Below are 22,526 nucleotides of genomic sequence, written 5' to 3'. Positions count from 1 at the left end.
GTTTGGGTATAGATGGTAGTAGAACAAGGGGTGGATTATGTCCTAGGTTACAATATAAAGATGTATTCTATTCGCATCCTCAAGAACTGTTGAAACCAGGAGGGGCATTGTTTTTTCCTTATCTCCTGGAATGGGCCCATCCATGCCTTGCCACATGGCTCAGAGATAAATCCCTCCAGGAGCCATTTCTGTGTAACAGGTAATCAAGGACCCACCACATGACTCAGAACGATATCAGCCCATTGTGAGATGCTCTGCCCAGGGGGGAGGAGCTAAGAATCCCCACCTGGATATAATCTGGGATTTGGGACAGAGCAGGCAACCCTTACCCACTGGTTTCCAGAGGACAAGAGCTACCAGATCTTTTCTATGGGATCACCACTTCAACAAGACCATTTCATCTGGACTGCTACCACCACCGTAACCAGCAGGGTGTCAGCTTGTATTCTGACACTGTCAGTGGTTTTTCTGTTGTATTATTGCATGTATTTTGGGTTTTTTCCCTTTTCCTAATAAATGGCATTTCTGACTTGGAATGTCTCACAGGTTTTGCTTTCAAACCAGAACATATATAAAATATAACACAATAACCTATATTTAATCTATATAATTAAAAATTGATACTGTGAAATAAGGCTGACAATGCTAATATGTCAGCTTTGGCTGCCCACTGTGACACTAAATACCCTACAGAAAAGGACTGGCCAAGACCCAGCTGTCAGTGGTAAACTTTGCAAGAGTGTATACAACAAATACAGGAAGAAGGGATGAAATTGGCTGTGTTTATATGATTTGCTGATCCTGTGATGCAGAATGCTTTTTCTGTTACTGTGAGAAATGCCGTGATTAAGGCTTCTGGGTTTTTCATGTCCCAGACAATCCACAAGCTGCAGGATTGGTTGAATGGGTGAAGGGGTTGTCAAAAGAGCAGCTGAGACAATGAGGAGATGGGAACCTGTCCCCATGGAGAACCCATCTCCCAGATGTGCTCCATGCCCTGAACAATGGCCCACTGGGGAAATGGAAACCCCCTGGCTGTGCACGGCTGCACCCAATTTGCAAATACAGCCACGGACAGTGAGACTTGGACTGCCTGGGAAATTGTTCTGGCTGTGATGGCCCCTGGCAGGGCCAGCCCAGAGGCTGCAGGGCTGGACCTTCACACATTGGAATTAGTCAGGATAAATCAGAAGCAAATGAGAGTTATCAATACCAAAACAGGAATTCAGATTTCTCCAGGACACTTTGGTTTGATAACTGCTCACTCAAGCTTGCCCTTGCAAAGTGTTCCTGTCATGGGATAAGGAATAGTTGCAAATATCAAGGAGAAATTTAAGGAATTGTGTTAAACAATAGCAAACAAGATTGGATTATTCAGTCCCAGGACAGGGTAGCACAATTATTGATATTGTCAGTTTTTTAAAACAATTGTGAAAGAAGGACATCCACCTCGAATCACTGCTGTTGGTGGAGATAAAGGGTTTGGATCCAGCAGTCCTAATCATGGAGCCAGAGTGTGGCTCCAGAGGCCAAAAGGCCCTCCTGAGGCAGCTGAAGGAGCAGCTCCTGGGAAAGGCAGCAGTGTTTGAATGCTGAAAGCTGGGCAGGAACAATGGGAATGTGTCCCTGCAGCCCAGTGTTCTGTGTGAGAGCAAGTAGATATTACAGGAGATTGTTTTACACATCCTGCCAGACCAAATCTCCCTGCTTGCCCCAATGGCCCCTTTGGAAAATGCTCTGATCCACGGGGCTCCATGGGAAGGCTGCTGTGACACTGAGGGACTTCCAGACAAATTCCATGCAGGAGCCTGGGTGCCCCTCAGGGACTGGGACCCGGCCCCCTTCCAGCCACAGGGGAAAGGGCCCCACCAAGCTTTGTTACCCACAGACACTGTGCTAAAGCTGAACAGCAAAGGACTTCGAGGCATTCTTCTGGAATTAAAAAGGCACCAGCTCCATGGACAACAGAATTATTGTTCTTATCCCAAATGAGATTGAGGAAAAAGAATTATTGATCTTGTCCCTGAAGTACTGCTGATGTCTGTGAGTTGTATCTTGAGAGTCAGCCAGAATCTTTGCTTGCAGAAACACCTCTAGAGCTTCACCAAGGGATTGGTCATCAAAATCGTTTTGAAAATTTAGAAATCAAAGTAGCCAAAGTACTCCATGTCACTAATTGCTGGGTATGTTCTCAGCAGCAGTTGGGAGGAATGGGGTTCCCTTGGAGGGCCCACCCTGTGGGGTGGCCAGAACTCTGTCCATGGGCTCTGCCTCGTAACGGAGCCAATGAAGGGACAGTTACAGAAAACTGTGCTGTGGAACACAGGAATGCAATGATCAGTTTGACAGGATTCACCAGGATTTCCCTTCAGGAGAATCCAAACCCTGTTCTAGTAACAGAGGCCATGGTGTGAGAGGATTTCTGTGCTTTACCATCACTCCCAATGTCAGGAGAACTTGGGGTGCTGGAGCTGGTTCAGTGTCAGTGTCACACCACTCCCAGCTGCAGGGCCACCATTTAGGGTCCTGCAGCAACAGCCACAAGGAAGAGTTGGGGCCCAGAGAACATTTTACCCCCAATGAGTGCTTTGGGTTTCAGCAAGCCAAAGATTCTGGTTCACCCTGTGCCCCATGTGCACTGCCTTGTCCTGTGGAGTTTACAGTAATGAGATAAATTGGTTCTTAGAAGAAATAGCAAATGATCCTGTTAAAATATCCAATAGCACACACCTGGAGCTCCAGCAAACACGAATGGGGACTCCATAGAACCACATAGCCTTGGATGATCTGCCTGCTGGCCAGGGAGGAACCTGTGCTGTTCTAGGACAGGAATGTTGCACTGCTATCAGTGATGGGTTTGAAGTCCAACAGTCAGGAATCACCTTGACAGAAAAAGCAGTAGAAGAGTGGCAGAAAGAAGAAAATTCTTTTGGGTGGGATTGGCTTCATGGCTGCCAATTGGAGGCTGCTGTGAAATGAATTTGTGGCAGTGTCTGACATCATTGCAGTGTGAGCACTTGGTGTGTTATGATTCCATGTTAGAGTTGTTGTGACAACTTGTGCTAGAAACAGAGTTCTGAAATTTGTCTAAAAAGAGACACAGCCTCAAGAAAAAAGGGACATTTGGTAAAATAACAGAATAGCAACTAATTTGGGCTGTTTAAAAAGGAATGTGAATTAGAGCTCTGAGTAATGAACTTGAGCAGCACTTAATTTAAGAACAAGAGGCGATGCCTTTATGCCTAATATCTAAATCCAAATTGTGTTATTGAAAGAATTGTTCTGAAGGTTGTAGTTCATCTTCAGGTTAAAGGACCCAGGTGAAGTCCTGTATCCTCAACACCAGGCCCTGACTGAGGCCTGAACAGCAGGCCCTGAGCCAAAGCTGACCTCCAGATGAACCTTCCAACCAAAGGTTATCTTTGTATCTGCTCATTAATGAATCATTATTAGCAATATGATCTCTGTATCTAATAATTGCTGAAATGTGGACTTATCTTTCTGTATTTAAAAATCAGACAAGGCCCCATCTGCCTTTGTTTGGGGCTGAATGGTCAAAGTCACCTCCCTTGGTTCCTCCTTGGGCCCTGGCCAGGCTTTGGGAGGAAGCCAAGAGGAGGATGAAACCAGATGTTCCTGCACTAGCAGTGCTGTCAGTTTGTTCATTCAGCACTGTCAGAGCTGGGCCCTCTCACAGCGAGGTTGGAGCCTCCCCTGTGGCTGGAGGCAGCTGCAGGAATTCCCAGTGCCCAGGAGTGGCTCTGCAGCCCTTGACTGTGACAGCTTCCCCCAGCTGCTGTGTGGATCTGGGGGATGGCAAAGCCTGAGGGTAACTGGTGCTGGATCTTTCTGAATCACTGCTGCAATCTTTGGCAGTGATGGTTGGGTGCATTGGTGGACTTCTCCTTTTGTAATTTTTTGCAGATGTACATTACATAAATTACACAATTCCTTCAGTTGGTGTCTGTGTCTTTGGTGCTGACCCTGCCCACTGGCAAAACTGACCCTGTGGGCTCCATGGAAACAAGGGGCCCTTGTGACACTGCAGGGCCTCCTGTAACCAGGGGACCATGGTGACCCTGTGGGGCTGAATGGAACCAAGGGGCCATGGTGACCCTGTGGGGCCTCATGGGGACAAGGCTCCATTGTTTTCCTCTCCCTGGCACTGCCCAGTTCAGCCTTTCCCTGCCCCTGCCCCAGCCCAGCAGAGCAGCAGAGTCAGGTCTGGCCCTGCAGCAAGAACTGGAGGCGCTGGAGCTCAGGGACAGCCACTCTGTGTCTGTGTGACAGATGAGTAATGCGATGATTGACTCTCACAATTAACAGACAAATATCATGTACATAGGTTAAGAAAAGTTTTATAGATTAATAGTTATGTTTTACCCTCTTGCATTGTTGTCAAGAGACAGCCAGGGTTTGGGACATTTGGGAGGGTTGGATTGTCACTATGGTGACATCTGATCTCCAATCAGGATTTGAGGAAGTGAGCTCCACCATTGGACAGTGAAGAAGGGGTCGACAGACAGAGCTTTGGGAGGGGGTAAAGGGTTGAAAGGCGGAACTTCATTGTGTGGGTGAGCACATGGTGGGGAAAATCCTTGGCTCCCGGTGCCATAACATTTTCTCTATTCAGTCTTCTGTTGTATTTTTGATAAGGTTAAATAAGCCTTTCCAAAATTATGAAAAGTGAGTAGCCATTACTCACAATTTTTGGGGATCTCATCCTGGATAAACACCTCGCCCCGGTGGCACTAGGAGTTTTTGAAAAGAGGCGCAGCCACACCACAAATTTGGCGGAGTCTATCAGACACTCCCAGGGCCACCGGTGGTCGCCGGCTGAAGCCCTGAGACAACAGGAGGCTGGATCAAGAAAAAAGAAGAAGAGAGTTGAGTACTATTTTTTGGCCAGATAATTATTCTGTAATTCCCCTATAGGAAAGCGAACTCCACGCCAGTGCTATACCAGACCCGTCCTGGTCCCTTGGAGCTTTAGGATACTGGGCGGCTGGAGAGAACGGCGGGACACGTGGTGAACAGGAAAGAGGGGATTTCCCCCTGGCTGGCGGGACGTGTGAGACAGAAGGGTTTGTGAAGGATTTGGTAGCACAGAGCCAGCGCACACAAAGGGGGCCGAGTGGGGGCCCACTCGGGGCAGCACCGGGCTCTAGCGTGTAGCCAGCAATTAGGGTGGGATTTAGAGGTGCAGTTAGACATTAGAGTACTCCTAGAGGAAGGAAAGATGGTGGTTAAGCTTCTCCAATTAAGGGAAGAGGATGAGGGCAAAATTCATGAGATGGTGTGGGCAAAACTGGAAAATTGAGCTAAACTGAACAGGAAACCTATAGTAATAAAAATAGTTGATGAGAGCCATCAAGTCCGTGTGCGACAATATCCACTCTCCCTGGAGGGGAGATGAGGACTATGGCCGGTGATCCAGGACCTACTTGAGGATGGGACCTTAGAACCATGTATGTCCCCCCATAATACACCCATATTACCAGGAAAGAAGTCAGATGGGACTTACAGGCTTGTTCAGTATTTAAGAGAAGTAAACAAAAAACAGTGAATCGGTACCCAGTAGTGCCTAACCCCTATACACTACTGGGTAATATTCCCAAACACACCAGTGGTTTAGCGTGACAGACCTAAAAGATGCCTTTTGGGCATGTCCAGGTGCAGAGAAAAGTAGGGATATATTTGTCTTTGAATGGGAGGACCCCGATTCTGGGAGGAAGCAACAGCTTCAGTGGACTAGGTTACCCCAAGGGTTTTCTGAATCCCCAAACCTCTTTGGTCAAGCCTTGGGAGAAGTACTACAACTCTTCTCCATCAAACCTGAGATAAAGCTCATCCAGTATGTAGATGATTTGCTTCTCTCAGGACGGAACAAGACAAAGTTTGGGAATCCATCACAGCAATGTTAAATTTTCTGGGGCACCAAGGACTTTGAGTATCAAAAGGGAAACTCCAATTTGTAGAGAGGGAAGTAAAATATCTAGAACACGGGATTTGTTAAGGGAGCTGGCGGCTGAGCCCTGAGAGGATTACGGGGCTAGCTTCACTCCCACGGCCAAAAACTAAGAGGTAAGTCAGAAGGTTTTAAGGCTTCTTGGGATACTGTAGGCTGTGGATAGAAAGATACACACAAGCCATCAAGTTCCTTTATGAAAAGTTAGTTGAAGAAGAGATTAGGTGGGAAAAAGACAATGAACAAAAGTTTGAAGCTTTAAAGCAAAAATTAGTTAGTGCACTAGAACTGAGTCTTCCTGCCTTATACAAACCCTTCTATCTCTTTGTAGATGTAGAAAGAGGGGTAGTTCATGGAGTACTAGCCCAGGACTGGGGAGGATCCAGGAAACTAGTGGCCTGTTGATCAAACCTGCTGGACCCTGTCAGCCGGGGATGGCCGACCTGTATTCGGGCAGTGGCAGCAACTGCCGTACTCGTAGAGCAAAGCAAAAAATTAACCTTTGGGGGAAAATTGAAAGTGTACACTCCTCACTCAGTTAGAAGTATCCCAAGCCAAAAGGCTGAGAAATGGCTCACTGATTCCTGAGTGCTAAAGTATGAAGCCATCTTAATAAATAGTGATTTAGAGCTAATTGTGAGTAACCAACTCAACCCTGCCCAATTTTTGTATGGAGAACCAGATGGGGCACTAATACATAATTGCCTAGAGGTGATAAACTATCAAAGTAAAGTAAGAGAGGACCTAACAGATCAACCACTCCAAGGTGGAAAAGGGCTGCACATCGATGGATCTTCACAGGTAATAAAGGGGCACAGGGTATCGGGGTGCGCTACAGTGGATGAAGGGTGAGTGGCCATAGAAAAGTTACCTTCCAACTGGTCAGCCCTAGCGTGTGTGCTATATGCCCTAAAGCGAGCTCTGAAAATATTGGCATGGGAAAGGGGAACAATATATACCGACTGAAAACACGCTTTTGGAGTAGTGCATACCTTTGGAAAAAAATTTGGGAAGAGAGGGGGCTATTAAATTCAAAAGTTAAAGGGACTGATTCATGAAAAAATTGTTTTAGAAGAGTTAGAAACCTTACAATTGCCAGAGGAAGTAATGGTGGTATATGTTGAAGGACATCAAAAAGGGGCGTGAGGGAACAATTTATCTGATTTAGAAGCTAAAAATGCAACTGAATCAGAGACAGAAAAAGTAATACTAGTATTAACAGCCATGAGAGAAATGCAAAAAGTCCCTGTATTCAGTGGGACAGAAGAGGAAGAACTCCTTAAAATAGGAGACAAGAAAGATAACAAGGGGAAGTGGAGATTAGCAGATGGGAGGCAAATGTTGACTAAAACGCTGGCCAAGAAAATGCTAGAAAGCAAACATGGAACAACACATTCAGGCACACAAGCGCTAAGTGATCAATTTCTAAGGGATTGGGGATGCATAGGAATTTTCAGAATGGCTAAGCAAGTAACTGAATGGTGTGTGATATGTCAACAAGTAAACAAGAAGGTCCTGAGGAAAACACCCAGAGGAGGGCGAGAACTAGCGTTATGGCCCTTCCAAAACATCCGAGGAGACTTTACCAAGCTTCCCCACGGACAACGGTGGAAGTTTTTGCTAGTGATAGTAGATTATGTGACTCACTGGGTAGAGGTAGTACCCACTGTGAAAGCCAGTGCCAGTGTTGTGAGTAAAACACTTCTAGAATCAATCATTCCCCAATATGGGATGGCAAACAGGATTGATTCACACCGGGGAACTCATTTCACATCGAAGATACGGCAGAAAGTTGTTCGGGCCCTGGGAGTAAAATGGAAATTACACACTCCATGGCATCCACAGAGTTCTGGGTGTGTAGAGAGGATGAATCAAACTCTGAACATGTCTCTAGTTAAGCTAATGATTGAAACCCAAATGTCATACATCAAATGTCTCCCTTTGGCCTTCTTAAGAATTAGAACCCAACCCCAGTCAGATCTGGGGGTCTCACCCCATGAAATGATGTTTGGGTTACCCTTCCTGACCTCACCCCAGAAGGTTGCCCCCGATGAGGAAGGGGAAGCCAATGCCAAGAAATAAGTTGTCTCTAGCACAAACCTTAGAAGGGCTAAGACATAAAGGGGCAATTCCTCAAACTGCCACCCTGGATTTCAGAATCCATAATATTAATCCTGGGGATTGGGTGATGATTAAGTCATGGAGAGATCAGCCTCTAATTCCTCAGTGGGAAGGTTCCTTTCAGGCACTGCTCACCACTGAATCAGCCATGCGAACTGCAGAGCGGGGATGGACTCATGCCAACAGAGTCAAAGGCCTGGTAGAAGAACCCAAAGAGTGGACTACAACATCCAGGCTGGGTGAAACAAGATTGACTCTCAAGCAGAGACTGAAAGACAACCAGAAAAACACCAAAATGCCGAAAAAGTAGAGTCAAGCTTCCTCCAGCCAGCTGGAGAACTGTTTTCCTGTTTTAATGGGTGAGAATTACCAGCATCTGTTGAGGGGAAGCACACAAGGGACTGTGAAAGATAATGGGGCAGTATCTTTAAGAAGTAAGACAAGGAATAGACGGCAAGACCGTGTTGGGCCATTTGTTCGCCACCAAGAACATTCCATAGCCCTGCTGTGGGTAGCAACCCTGTAGGCATGGTAATGTTAGGACAAAAGGCCATACAGGACGTCTATCATTCCTCAGTTGTCTTTTAATTCAACAGGGACTAGAGGGCAGGACCGAGTCAGCCTCTGTACTCAGCCCTGAGATACACTAACTGTGGGCAGCAACCACAGGGGCACGGTAGATGGGAGTCAAAGCCATACTGGACCTCTGTGATGCCCTTTTGTCCATCCCAAATAAGTGTGTCTAAGGAAAACCTGAGGTTTTTTTCTCCTGTTCCCACTGTCCTTGCCCACATCAACAGATGCTGGTATGACTCATTCAAGAGAGAGAGAAAATTTTTGAAATAATTGTTTGAGCAAAATGACTTTTAGAAAAAGAAAAGGGGGGTTTGTTATAGATGAGTAATCCTATGGTTGACTGTCACAAATGAGGGGTGAATATTAAATGTATGTTAAGAGAAGTTCTGTAGATATACAGTTATCTTTCCCCTCCCCCTTGCATTGTTATCACAGGATGGCCTTAGTAGATGGGGCATTTGGGAGGGTCGGCTTGTTACTATGGCAGCACCTGACCTCCAGTCAGGGTGCAAGACAGTGATCTCCACCACTGGACAGTGAAGAAGCAGCTGATTGACAAGACTTTGGGAGGGGCTGGATGTATAAAAGACAGAACATCCATTTTTTTAGATAAGCACACGGTGACTGAATCCTTTGCTCCCAGCGCTGTGTTCTTCTCTATATTCAGTCTTCTGTTGTATTTCGATAAGGTCTTAATAAACCATTTAAATTTTTGAAAGTCAAAATCGTTTCTCACATGAGGTTGGGGAATATGGAGCAAGGTTGTCTACACTGGGGTCAGCTCTCAAGGTACAATTTCTCTGACCTGGCCAGACTTCCTTAGGAGAGATCCTGGATCAATATCAATCACAGAATGCTGCAGTCACCTCTTGTGTAATAAGAATCACAATACAAGACACCCTTTAAGATAGGAATACATATTTCTTAGAAGCTCTTTGAAATATTTCTCCCTAACTGTAAAAGGAAAATGTCCTGATGAACTGCATGAGAGCAGAGGGAAATCAAGGCAGAGCCATGGTTGGTCAGGACTTGCTTGATCCTAATGAGCCCCGTGGTACATTTGGAGTTGAGCCCTGGAACCTCAGGGCCTGAGAAGAGATTGCACAAACCTTTCCAGGAGTCAAAGCCAGAAGAAAAGCCCAAAACATCTCGGAGCATTAGTAGGTCCCACTGAGGTCCATCCCCAACACAGGCTCGTCATGGAGTCTTTGGAGGAGAAATTTGGAGGCCGGGATGGCACAAAAACCTCTCAGAATCCTCAGTGAGAAAAGGAAAATACTAGATACCCTAAAAACCTTGAGTATCTCCAAGCATTAATGAGCCCCGCTGCCGGCCCAGGATTCGCCAGGATCCACCGGGCCCCAGGAGCAGCCCCGGGCCGGGTCAGTTCGGCCAAGATTCTGCCACCATTGGGGTTCGTCTGCAACCACTGAGCAGGGGGAGGAGAAGCCATCGGCCCCCGGCCGTGCTGCTGCTGTGTTCTGGCCTGGCTGCTGAGATCCTGGCCCTCCCCCCAGCGTGGCCCATCCTGACACAGCCCCAGCGCAGCCGCTGCAGAAACCTCCATGGTAAAACAGCTCCGGCCGCAAGTACTGAGCCTGGCCGCGGTCACGTAACCATCTGCAGGCCCCGGGTGAGATATGAACTCTTTCAGTGCTTCCATCCTCCCTGGAGTGAGAGAAAAGGACAAAGTGCAGGCACACAGAGGAGCAACATGAAGACACCGAGGTCACTGAAGAGGAAGTTGAGACACAGATGGGAGGGATGAGGATATGTCTTGATCTTGGGGCTGAAATCCTCTTGTAAAGCTATGGAGAAGGATGTAATTGATAGATCAGACTCTCTTTTTCCCTATAATGCCTTAAAAAGTATGGGGAGATGACTTGATCAGCAAAGGCCTCCATGCTAATTTAAGCAAATGTAGAACTAGCTGTGATCCCATGAGAAGTTTGTACAGAGAAAAAGAGAAGAGTGATGAGAGCCTGTGCCCTCAGGGAGAGAAGAAAAAGATCTCTCTTCCCAGAGATGCAGATGATTTCAGAAATAGATGAAGAGAACCTTTGCTCTTAAACAGCTCAACTTTACACGAATACCCCCTATTCTGTAATGGCCCATAAACACAGCTGTGGGAACGGCTGTGAACAAATGGGTGGGACTTCTTCATAAATGTAGATTTTTGGGGTGGCTGCTATTCGTGGGAATTGAGAGCCACGAGAGAATTGTTTTCTTATGGAGAAAACTCCACAGCATGAAAGAGAGACTCGTCTCCCAAAGAGAACTGAAGAAAGACTATTCTAAAAGTAGGAAACTGAAAATCTTAGGTTTCTCTCTTTACATTGTCAGTAAGAAACAAAAGGCTCTAGGGAAAGAAGTGTTCTGAAAGTTTTGTTCTGATTCCTATTGCTCTTAATATTTATTACTAATTTTGAACTTTTCTTTATACCCATTTAATGTTTTAGACCTACGTTGCCTTTCTCCTAATCCCACCTCACAGCAGGAAATGAGTAAGTGTATTCTAGTGAGTACACTGGTAATTAGCCAACACTGAACCCGCCACACTAATTGATGCACTGGCCAAGAAATCTCAAATTAGCAAACCAGAACCACTACAGAAACCTTCCTGATGAACTGCACCAGAACAGAGAGAAATCAAGGCAGACCCATGGTTTCTCAGAACTTGCTTGATCCTAATGAGCCCTGTGGTGCATTTGGAGATGAGCCCAGGAACCTCAGGCCCTGAGAGGAGATTGCACAAACCGTTCCAGGAATCAAAGTCAGAAGAAAACTCTAAAGTGTCTAAAAGAATTAATGAGTCGCACTGAGGTCCATCCCCAACATAGGCAGCCCATGGACTCCTTGGAGGAGAGAATTGGAGGCCAGGATGGCTAAAAAACCTCTCAGGAACCTCAGTGATGAAAGAAAATTCCAAAGCACCTTAAAAATTTTGAGTATCTCAAAGTAGTAATGAGCCCCACTGAGTGTCAGTACAAAGCTCTCAAGGGACTCGTTAAAGCAGATAATTGGGGCCATGATTGCACAAACCTCTCACAGAGTCTGCATCAAAAGGGAAACACCAAGTACCTGAAAATAACTGAAGTACCTGGAAGCATTAATGAGCCCCACTGAGTGTTGTTACTGACAAAGCCTCTCCAGGGACTAATTACAGCAGATCATTGGAGGCCATGATTGCACAAACCTCTCAGAGACTCCAAGGCAAAAGCAAAAGCCAAAGTCCTTTGAAAAGCTTGCAGTCCCTGGAAGCATGAAGGAGCCCCCAAGGGCCATTGCTGAGCAAGGCTCCCCAGGGACTCCTTCCAGCAGATCCTTGAGGCCACTGGCATGTGGGCTAGGGGGGGATGCTGAGGGCAGGACAAGGGGCTGACAGTGCCCAGGCTGGCTGGGGCTGTGCCAGGAGGCCCCAGTGCCTGAGGACAAGGTGTCTTCTCCCAGCCCATGGTGGCACAGACCCTGCTGTGCCCCAGGGCACCAAGACTTGCCTTCTCTTTGTCCCCACCTGTCATCACTGCCTGCAGTTCTCTGCTCTGCCTGGGGCCTGGGGACACTTTCTCAGTCGTGTCCCTCACTGGGATCCATTAAAAGTGAAAGAAACTTTGGAGTGTGATTCTGACTTGGAGCTCTGGAGAGGTTTCTTCAGCTGCCTCTCAGGGACTGATGTTCAGGGCCTGAGCACAAAGCCCCAGAGGGTCATTAAAGTCCTTGTGCTGTGGCTGTGCTGCTGAGCTGGGCTGGGCTGCTGGCACAGAGGCAGCTCCTGGTAACCAAGAAGAGCTTGAAAAGCACATTTCTCTTGATAAGCAGCTCTTCTGCCAGCCCAGCAGGGCTGGGGCACTGCCTGCAGCCACCGCGGGCACAGCACAGAGGCACAGAGAGCTTCAATCAGTCAGGGCTGGGAAGGTGCTGAGAAGTGCCTGGGGCAGAATCCCTGCCAGCCCTTGGCACAGGAACCTCTGGCTGCAGGACAATGCAGCTACAGCTCCTGGAGTGATCTCCTAAAGCTGGAACATCCCAGTGCCTACAGACTCTGTGAGTACATTCTCTGACTCTCTCTTGGGCAGAGCAGCCAGGGGTGCCCAGGGCTGTCCTGCAGAGCAGGGTCCTGCAGCCCAGGGCGCTGTGCTGGGGCAGGGACTCTGCTGCCTGCCAGGGACAGCTCTCAGCCAGCCCTGGCAGCTGCTCCCAGCACTGGGGGACAAGATCTCGGTGGAAGGAAATGTCCTGGAATTGTTATCCTTGTGTGGTGAGGATGCTGCATTGTTCAGGACTGCTTCCAGCGTGACATTTATCTCCAGAACATTTCCAAGCAGATTATACAAGGAGCTCAGCAAGGCAGGGTCTGCATAAAATGGAAAATCCTGCCTTTTAATCTACTGCTCTGGGTTGACTGGATGGGAAAATGCACATATATTTTCATCTCTCAGTTCAGGAGGGGAAAAGAAAATAAATTTCTCTCAGATCTGAAAAACCGGGCAGTGACAGAAAGAAGCACAGATACTCTTAGAGGCAGCATCAGTGTCGCTTTTCCCGTCTTCTCAGGATTGCTCTGATGTTGCCATTGGAGCCTGTAGAGCCAGAGCTGCCCCTGGGCAGTGCCAGAGCTGGGAGGGGTCTGCAGGGCAGAGCTGAGCCCCCAGGGCTGGGCTGGGCTCTGGCAGCACTGGCAGGGCCCAGCCCTGGGCACAGGGAAGCAGCTGCTGGCAGGGACAGCTCCAGGCAGCAGAGCCCTGGGCAGGCAGTGGGGGGAAAGTCTCCCCAGGCTGTGCTGGGATATTGAAAATCCGCTCCAAATCCAACTATTCCATGATTACTTTTCTTACAGATGCCCATGCCAAGGCACTGCAAATGTCCAACAGCAGCTCCATCAGCCACTTCCTCCTGCTGGCATTGGCAGACACGCGGCAGCTGCAGCTGCTGCACTTCTGCCTCTTGCTGGGCATCTCCCTGGCTGCCCTCCTGGGCAACGGCCTCATCATCAGCGCCGTAGCCTGCGGCCAGCACCTGCACACGCCCATGTTCTTCTTCCTGCTCAACCTGGCCCTCACTGACCTGGGCTCCATCTGCACCACTGTGCCCAAAGCCATGCACAATTCCCTCTGGAACACCAGGAGCATCTCCTACAAAGGATGTGCTGCACAGGTATTTCTGCTTATTTTCTTTATGGGAGCAGAGCTTTCCATCCTGACCATCATGTGCTACGACCGCTACGTGTCCATCTGCAAACCCCTGCATTACGGGACCCTCCTGGGCAGCAGAGCTTGTGCCCACATGGCAGCAGCTGCCTGGGCCAGTGCCTTTCTCTATTCACTGCTGCACACAGCCAATACATTTTCCCTGCCCCTGTGCCATGCCAATGCTCTCGGCCAGTTCTTCTGTGAAATCCCACAGATCCTCAAGCTCTCCTGCAACAAATCCCACGTCAGGGAACTGGGGCTCCTTGCTGTTAGTGCCTGTTTGATATTTGGCTGTTTTGTGTTCATTGTTTTCTCCTATGTGCAGATCTTCAGGGCCGTGCTGAGGATCCCCTCTGAGCAGGGACGCCACAAAGTCTTTTCCACCTGCCTCCCTCGCCTGGCTGTGGTCTCTCTGTTGATCATCACTGGCATATTTGCCTACCTGAAGCCCCCCTCCCTGTCCTCCCCATCTCTGGATCTGGCCCTGTCAGTTCTGTACTCGGTGGTGCCTCCAGCCCTGAACCCCCTCATCTACAGCCTGAGGAACCAGGAGCTCAAGGCTGCAGTGTGGAAACTGAAAACTGAAAGGTTTTGGAAAAATTAAACTGCTGGCCAATTTCTGCCACAAACTTGTAATAAAAGTCATTTTTGATGCATGTTGTTGGTTTCTTTGAGGATGTTATTTTTCTTTCTTTCACTGTTTTAATATTGTCCAGAAAGAAAAGCCATTCCTTGTGCCATTTCTCACTGTGTTTCTCTCCACCTTCCATGTGGCCACAGACTGTGTCAATGAGGGGCTGAGCTCTCAGTGGCTTTAAAGGAACTAAAGGATCTCCCAGCAAAGTTTTCTGCAGAGATGCCCTTTGGTTGCCTTCTCTGGAGCTGCAGCAGCAATGTCTGTGTGCAGAGCTGGGGGCAGATCAGTGCTGGCACAGCAGCTGTGCCCAGCAGCAGCAGCAGCACTTGGTGTTGCCAGTGCTGCTGCCGTGGCCCTGCCCCGCTGCCCTGGTGGCCCTGGTGTTGCTGTAGGGCCTGAGTGCTCTCGGGGCCGGGCACAGTGCTGGGGGTGGCAGTACCGGGGCTGCAGCAGGGACAGGCCATGGGCACTGCTGGGGCAGCGCTGACGCCTCAGGCCAGGGCCTGGGGGCTGCACTCTCCTTGCCCAGGCTCTCTCAAGAACACAGCAAGGCCAATGCTCAGCACAGAAAACCCCCGTGAGCAGCCCCAGGGTGGCCGTGGGCAGGCTGGGGGCAAACAGCATGGCTGGGGCTCTGCAAGGGCCCTGGGGGAGACGGGAAGGAGCAGCAGAGCAGGGGCTGATCCATCCCCAGTGCGCTGCACAGCCCAGGGCAGCGTCCCAGAGCGTCCTCATGGAGCTGCCAACACCATCCCCCCTCTGCAGCCCTGGCCTCTCCCCCAGCTCACAGAGGTGCTGCATCCTTGCAGGCACAGGCACGGCAGCCCTGGCTCAGGAGCCCCTGTTTGCATTGCACAGAGCAGGCGGGAGCACCCCCATGCTGCTGCTGTGGGGACATGAACCTGAGGGAGCACAAATGCCATCAGCCCCTGGGGCCACCAAGGGCTGGGGGACACCAGGGAAACCACTCAGCTTTGTCCTGGCCCCTGCAGTCAGCCAGAAAGTTTGTTCCCATCAGCTGGGAGTTTCCTGTCCCACTGCAGACGCTGTTGCTCAGAGCCAGGGCTGCCTGGCAGCCACCCCCAAACTGCCCTGAGCATTCCTTGGCTTCACCTTTGCTTTCTTTCCACCTCCTGCTACGAATTTCTTCCTCTTGCCCAGCCCTGTTCCCTCCCCTGCAAACAGCCCATCCCTGTTTGCCCTTTCCTCTCTGGCCCCACTCCCCATTGCAGTTCCTGACTTGGCACCATGGGAACGGCCCTTGGGGAGCAGGGTCATCCTCCAAGTGCTGCAGCAATTGTCTGCAGGCTCCTGCAGTGCCCTGTGCTGCTCCCTTGCCACAGGCACCCCAGGCCAGGCGGGCCCATCTGGGCTGCTGTGTCTGCCTGTGGGGCTCCCTGTTGTGGGCAGTGAGGAGGAGCTGCAGAGGCTCTGCAGGACTGACAGGATGGGCTTTGGGGCTGGCAGGAGAAGCTGAGGCACCTGGGCTGCTGGAGCTTCTGAACAGGAGGCCCAGGGCTCATCCTACAACTGCTCCAAGGAGTGGTTTCAGAGAATCCCAGAATCAGCCAGGTTGGAAAAGACTTTGGAGATCATCAATGGACATAATGCCCTTACACCATCTTGTCTCCCCTGTGCCTCCTCCCAGAGAAACAACCACAACTCCCTCAGCCAGTCCTCACAGGACTTGTGTACCAGACCCCTCCCCAGCTCTGTTGCCCTTCTCTGGACCCGCTTCAGCCCCTCCATGTCCTTCCTTAATTGTGGGGCCCAGAACTGGACACAGCATTGGAGGTGCTGCCCAGCCAGTGCCCAGCACAGGGCAAGAATCACTGCCCTGCTCCTGCTGGCCACACCATTCCTGATCCAGGCCAGGAGCCATTGGCCTTCTTGGCCCCCTGGGCACACTGCTGGCTCATGTCCAGCCTGCTGTCCAGCAGTCCCTGCAGCTCCCTTTCTGCCTGGCTGCTCTCCAGCCACTCTGTCCCCAGCCTGTGGTGCTGCAGGGGTTGTTGTGGCCAAAGTGCAGGACCCGGCACTGGGACTTGTTAAACCTCACCTTGTTGGATTTGGGCCCTGGATCCAGCCGGTCCAGGGCCCTGTGCAGAGCCCTCCTACCCTCCAGCAGATCAACACTCCCAGACAACTTGGTGTTGCCAGGGTTCCTTGAGGCCTCAGAGTTTCTCAGTGATCTCCATGATTCCACGAGGCCTCCCAGTGTCACAATGTCCCTTTGGTTCTAGGGGCCCCCTTGGTGTCAAAAAGTCCCTTGGATTCTTGGGCCCCTGCAGTGTCACAATGGATCCTTGGTTCCATGAGGTCTGGCAGTGCAGCAATGCTCTCCTTGGTTCCACAGTGTCACAGTGGCCTCTTGGTCCCAAGGGCCACCTCGGTGTCAAACATGTTTCCTTCGTTCCAGGAGTCCCTGAGGAGCAGCGCTGGCCCCTTGGTTTCTTAGGGCCCTGCAGTGTCACAATGGCCCCATCGTGACACCAGGTCCTGCTCTGTCACAATGCTCTGCATGGTTCCGCAAGGCCCTGCAGGGTCACAGTGGCCTCTTGGCTCCATGAGGCCTCCGAGTGCCACCATGAATTCCTTGGTGCTGCAGTGGCACTATGGAGCCCTGGTGACACAAGATCCTGCAGTGTCACCAGGGACCCTTGGTTCCATGGGGCACCACAGTTGCTGAGGATGTCAGCAGCCCCCACTGAGGCCATCCCTGCCCAGAGCCCGTGGGGGAATGGGCAGCCAAGGAGAGCGTCCCTGGGGCTGGGGCAGCACAACTCAGAGGCACAGGCAGCTCCAGCTGGGAAATGGAGTGTGGAATGTGGCTGGGAAAGCCCTGCCTGGGCTGTGCTGAGCAGGACAGACAAGCCCTGACCCCCATCCATTAAAAAACTCTCTCAAGAAAATTTTTTAAAGGAATTACAATTTTATGTGTACTCTGAGTTGGATGTACTGGAAAAATACCAACTAGACATCCTCAAGAGTTCACAACAACCAAACAGCCTTTACTAGGAACCTTAGAAAATCACAAAAGCTTTGGCAAAAGGTTTTATATTACATTCAATCAAGAAAAAACACTTCTCAAAGCATTAATTGGCCCATTCAACTTCACAAACTTTAACTTCCTCTATTTTAAGTTAATCAAAATTTTCAAGAGGACAGAAAGAGAAGACACAGAAAGAGAGAAAGACAAGAATGATTTTGAGAAGCACACCCACAGCTACAAACTCCTGGATTCCAGCATTGTTCAGATAGAAATTCCAAGAGGAGGTAGGGTCAAGATGTGTGCTTGCCTTGTGCTCAGCCTTCAATACCCTTTGGTCTTCCTGGGCCCTTCCCCCAGGTGGGCCTTGGGCTCATTTGGTCCCTCAGGAGCTGGGCTGGGGGCTGCAGAGGTGGCTGTGGAGCATTGCCTGTGCTGTGCCAGGGCCTGGCAGACACTGCTGGGCTGGGAGAGAGGCTCTGGGGGGATTGGGGTTCCAGGGCAGGGCAGTGCTGGGGTTGCAGGGCAGGGCAAGGCTGGACCTTCCCCTTCCTCCCCCCCCACACACAAAATGTTTCCAGCCAGCAATCTCGTCCAGTGTGTCACAACAGGGAATGTTGGAGGTGAAATCCCAGTTTTGGCCATGGGCACCTGGAGGAGGACATTTCTTCTCCATTGGAAGAAAAGCACAAGGCCCCATTGTTTGGAAGGCAGGTGAGAGCCTCTTAAGGCCAAGGCCAGCCAGACTTGTCAGGAATGGCAGATTTTGTCTGGGAGCAGTTTTGGATAATTGGAAACTTGGAGGTGGAATCCCAATTTCAGCCATGGGTGCCTGGAGAAGAAGGACAGTTCTTCTTTCCCACAGGAAGGAAAGCATGGAGCCTTCCCCAGTGTTTTGGGGACGGATGAGAGCTGACCCTCCTGAAACTGCTGCCAGACAGACTTGTCCTGGCAATATTCCTATGGGAACAATCCCTGGACATAAGGAAATTTGGTGGTGAAATCCCAAATCTGGCTATGGCTGCTTGGAGGAAAAGGCCAGTTCTTTTTCATAGGAGGGAAAGCATGGAGCCCCTTTGTTTCAGCAGCAGATGAGAAGGGACCCTCAATATGCCAAGGTCAGCCTGACCAGTCAGGTGGCTCCTGGGAGGCCAAACCAGCCAGAGCTGTTCTGTGTTCCCTTGGTTTTATGGGGCCCTCAAGTGTCACAATGGTGCCTTGGTTCTATGGGGTCCCACAGTGCCACAGTGGCACCTTGATTACAAGAAGACCTGCAGTATCACAATGGTCCCACTGATTCCATGAGGCCTTGCAGTGTCACAATGGTCTCCGTGGTTCCACAGGCCCCACAATGTCACACAACTCCTCTGTTTCGTGACGCCAGCAATGTCACAATGGACCTTTGGACCCTGTGGGTTTGCAGTGTCACAATGGTCTCCTTTGGCTCCACAGTGTCACAATGGACAGTTGATGACAGGGGGCCCCTCTGTGTCACCCTGGAGCTTTGGTTCTATGATGTCCTGCAGTGTCACAATGCACCCTTTGTTCAGTGGTATTCCACAATGTCACCATGGACCTTTGGTTCCATGCAGCCCTGCAGTGTCACAAAGGCCTCTTGGTTTCACCAGGCCCCACAGTATCACAATGGTCCTCTTGGTTCTGTGGGGAAACCCCTGGTCACAATGCTCTCACGGGTTCCATGGGGCACACAGTGTCACAATGCTTTGGTTATTCCAGGGATCCTCATAGCGTCACAATGGTCTCCATGATTCCATGAGCCCCCTAAGTGTCACAATGGTCTCCTTGGTGCCGTGGCGCCCCACAGTGTCACCATGGCCCCTTGGTTCCATGAGGCTGTCAAGTGTCCTAATGGTCTCTCCATGGTTCCATGAGGCCTTGCAATGTCACAATGGACCTTTGGCACCATTGTGAGACCATGGGGTCTTGCAGTGTCACAATGGCCACCTGTTTCCATGACACCCCAAAGTGTCATAACGGTCTCCACAGTTCCATGAAGCCCTGCAGAGTCACAATGGACCCTTGGTTTGATGGAGCCTCTCAGTGTCACAAAGATCCCCACAATCCATGGAGCCACACAGTGTCACAATGGTCCCTTGGTCTCACAGGGCCCCACAGTGTCACAGTGGTCCCTTGGTCTCACAGGGCCCCACAGTGTCACAGTGGTCCCTTGGTCTCACAGGGCCCCACAGTGTCACAATGGTCCCTTGGTCTCACAGGGCCCCACAGTGTCACAATGGTCCCTTGGTTCCATGGCCCTGTGCTGCTGCATTCCCCCTCCCCTTCTCAGGCCGCCCTGCCAGCTGAGAAATGCTCCTTGGGCCTCAGCCTTGGCCAACAGCCCCTGGGCTCAGCTCCTCTGGAGCTCATCACAAACACTGGCTGCCCCAGGCACTGCTGCTGCCCAACCAGCTCCTGGTTTCTGCAGGAGCAGCCCTGGGAACTGGTTTTGTTCCCTCGGTGGCACAACATCCCTGTTCTCACACTGCCAAAGAAAGCTGTTGATGCCGAGTGCGGCCAGGATGAACCATTGCTGGGACTGAAGCCCCTCTCTTGGGGCCCTACAAACAGCTCCAAAAGGAGCCCCTTGGAGCTCTCCTGGGCCAGCGACTCCCTCTGAGTGGGGCCTCTCCCAGCCGGGAACTCTCCCGTTTGCTGCACTCGGGGATCCCCGAACAACCACGGAGCCTGGGCCGATCCCCCCACTCCTCCAGGCTCAACCCTTTGCCCGATGGGGAGATGTCAAAGTGTCCACAGGGAGCATTTCCCTGCCCTCGGGGGAATTTCTCACAGGTGCCTTGCACTGGCTCTTTGTGTCTGTGTGCACACAGGAGTGCCTGTGCTGGGGAAATGGGGCAGAAATGCTGCTCTCTGAGGGGCTTGAGTGCCTTGGACAGCTGACTCAGTCAGATATCCAGATATCAGTAAGTAAGGTTAAGTCATGAGGTCCAAGCTAAGTTTAATGCTGCTAAGAGTTGTTCTTTTGCTAAGTTGTTATGTTCAATTTAAATTATGAGCTAAGTGAAATATTGTTAAGTGTTATTGCTCTGTTAAATTGCTAAGTCATAGGTTGCGAGTAAGATTAAATCCTGTAAAGTGCTGTTCTTTTGCTAAATTGTGAAGTTGAAGCTATCAGTTAAGGTTAAGATGTAAGTTAAGTCCTGTTAAGGTTGAGCTCTGTTCAGCTTTTAGGCCGTATTTTCCTTTTATCATTGCCCTCACTGTCCTTGTGTCACCCACACACACACACAGGGACAGTTCTCAGCTCATTTCTGGTTTGATTGCCTGGATTTGGTTTGGTTTTGTTGCTGCTTTGTTTCCTTGGTGTGCCTGAAGTGTCCAGTCAGGAGCAGAGTGACTCTTGACAAGGAACTTGGTGGTGCTGTTGCTGAATATTAAATCTGGTTTTTGCTGATCCCTTGCTGGGGATTTTTTCAGCACATTCAAGCCCTCATGCAGAAGAGGGTGAAGGAGCCCTGGCCCAGGCTCTGGCCCTGGGGGACACGGGGATGCTGCCAGGGGGTCCCTGTCCTCCTGTCCCACCCCCCACGGCCCCGGCCCCCCATCCCCGTGTCAGGCACTGGCGTCGATCTTGTGGAACATCCTCCGGGGGAGGCTATGGCACCAGGGGCGGGGGGACCCGGGGGGACAGGGGACCCCTCTGTGCACGAGCAGCGTTGGACTGCTCTGGGGGGAACTGTGAGGGGGGCTGGGGCAGAGTGACCTCCCCAGTGACCTGACAGAGCCCCTGTGATGTCACACAGCGCCTGTGATGCCGCAGATCTCTATGATGCCACACAGCCTGTTTGTGTTGTCAAAAGGCTACCTGTGATGTCACAGCCCACTCTGGGATGTCACAGAGCACCCTTGTGATCTCACAGACCCAACTCTGGGATGTCACCCTGTGATGTCATGCAGCTGCTCTCTGATGCCACAGAAGACACTGTGATGTCCGAAAGTCACACTGTGAGGTCACTGTCTGTTCTGTGATGTCACAGCCTGCTCTATGATGTTACACAGTCACCCAGTGACGTCACTGAGCCGCCCTCTATGATGGTTGATCTGCTCTATGGCCTCACACCCTACTCTATGATGTCACAGACAGCTCTGTGATCTCACAACCCCATCAGCAATGTCACAAAAACCTCTCTGTGATGTCATACTGCCCCTCTGTAATGTCACAGCACACACTTTGACCTCACAGCTTGCTCTATGTTGCCATAGAGCCAGGCCATGATGTCACAGCCTGCTCTGTGATGTTGCAGAATTCCCCCCTGTGACGCTGTAGCGGCTCAGTGACCTCACAAAACAAACACTGTGATGTCATAGCCCAGTCTGTGACCTCACACAGCCCACTCTGTGCTGTCACACAGCCCCTTGCTGACATCCCAGCTGCTCTGTGCCTCTATGACACAGCCACAGAGGTGCTGCTGTGACACAGCCCCCTCTGGGACATGCCACAGCCCCTGCCAGTGCTGAGCCCCTGTGAGCTCTGTCTGGGCCCTGCTCGTGTCCCTGAGCTGCCCTGGCAGTGCCCCAGCCCTGCTGGGCTGTGCACAGGAGCTGCTCCTGGCCAGAGCTGTCTCTCTGCAGCGCTGCCCTTGCCAGGAGCTGCCTCTGGGCCAGGAGCCCGGCCCAGCTCAGCAGCACAGACACAGCACAAGGACTTTAATGACCCTCTGGGGCTTTGGTGCTCTTTGCATCACACTCAGTCCATTAGATTGTGCTAAAAAATTTCTAAAACCTCAAAAACATATTGAAACACAGAATTTTCTCATACTTTAAACAGATCCTTCTGAGGGACAGGACTGAAAAAGTGCCCTGAGATCCAAACAGAGCAGAACACTGGAGGCAGTGATGACAGGTGGGGACAAGCAAGGGAAAGGTGTCTCTGGTGCTGAGCAAACCTGCGCCTCTGTCCCTGCAGGCTGTCGTCATGGCCCGGCTGCCCCACCTGGCTGGCCCCTTCCTTTGCTGACAGCTCTGCCTCCTGCCTGCCTCTGCCTGCCCACACAAAGCCTTGGGCTG

General features: G+C 50.7%; 1 protein-coding gene across 1 annotated transcript; it reads left to right on the top strand.

The window, feature by feature from the left end:
• The first annotated feature begins 13,503 nt into the window (after nt 1–13,503).
• LOC119696272 (olfactory receptor 14I1-like) lies at nt 13,504–14,458 on the top strand. Its single transcript, XM_038125996.1, has one exon. The coding sequence runs from the start codon at nt 13,526–13,528 to the stop codon at nt 14,456–14,458; it is 933 nt and encodes a 310-aa protein (XP_037981924.1). The 5' UTR covers nt 13,504–13,525.
• Nucleotides 14,459–22,526: the final 8,068 nt, after the last annotated feature.

This window comes from Motacilla alba, unplaced genomic scaffold (assembly GCF_015832195.1).
Source record: "Motacilla alba alba isolate MOTALB_02 unplaced genomic scaffold, Motacilla_alba_V1.0_pri HiC_scaffold_28, whole genome shotgun sequence".
In the NCBI taxonomy this organism is placed as follows: domain Eukaryota; kingdom Metazoa; phylum Chordata; class Aves; order Passeriformes; family Motacillidae; genus Motacilla; species Motacilla alba.
Note: the sequence above shows the minus strand (reverse complement) of the source record. Positions and strands in the feature narration are given on the sequence as shown.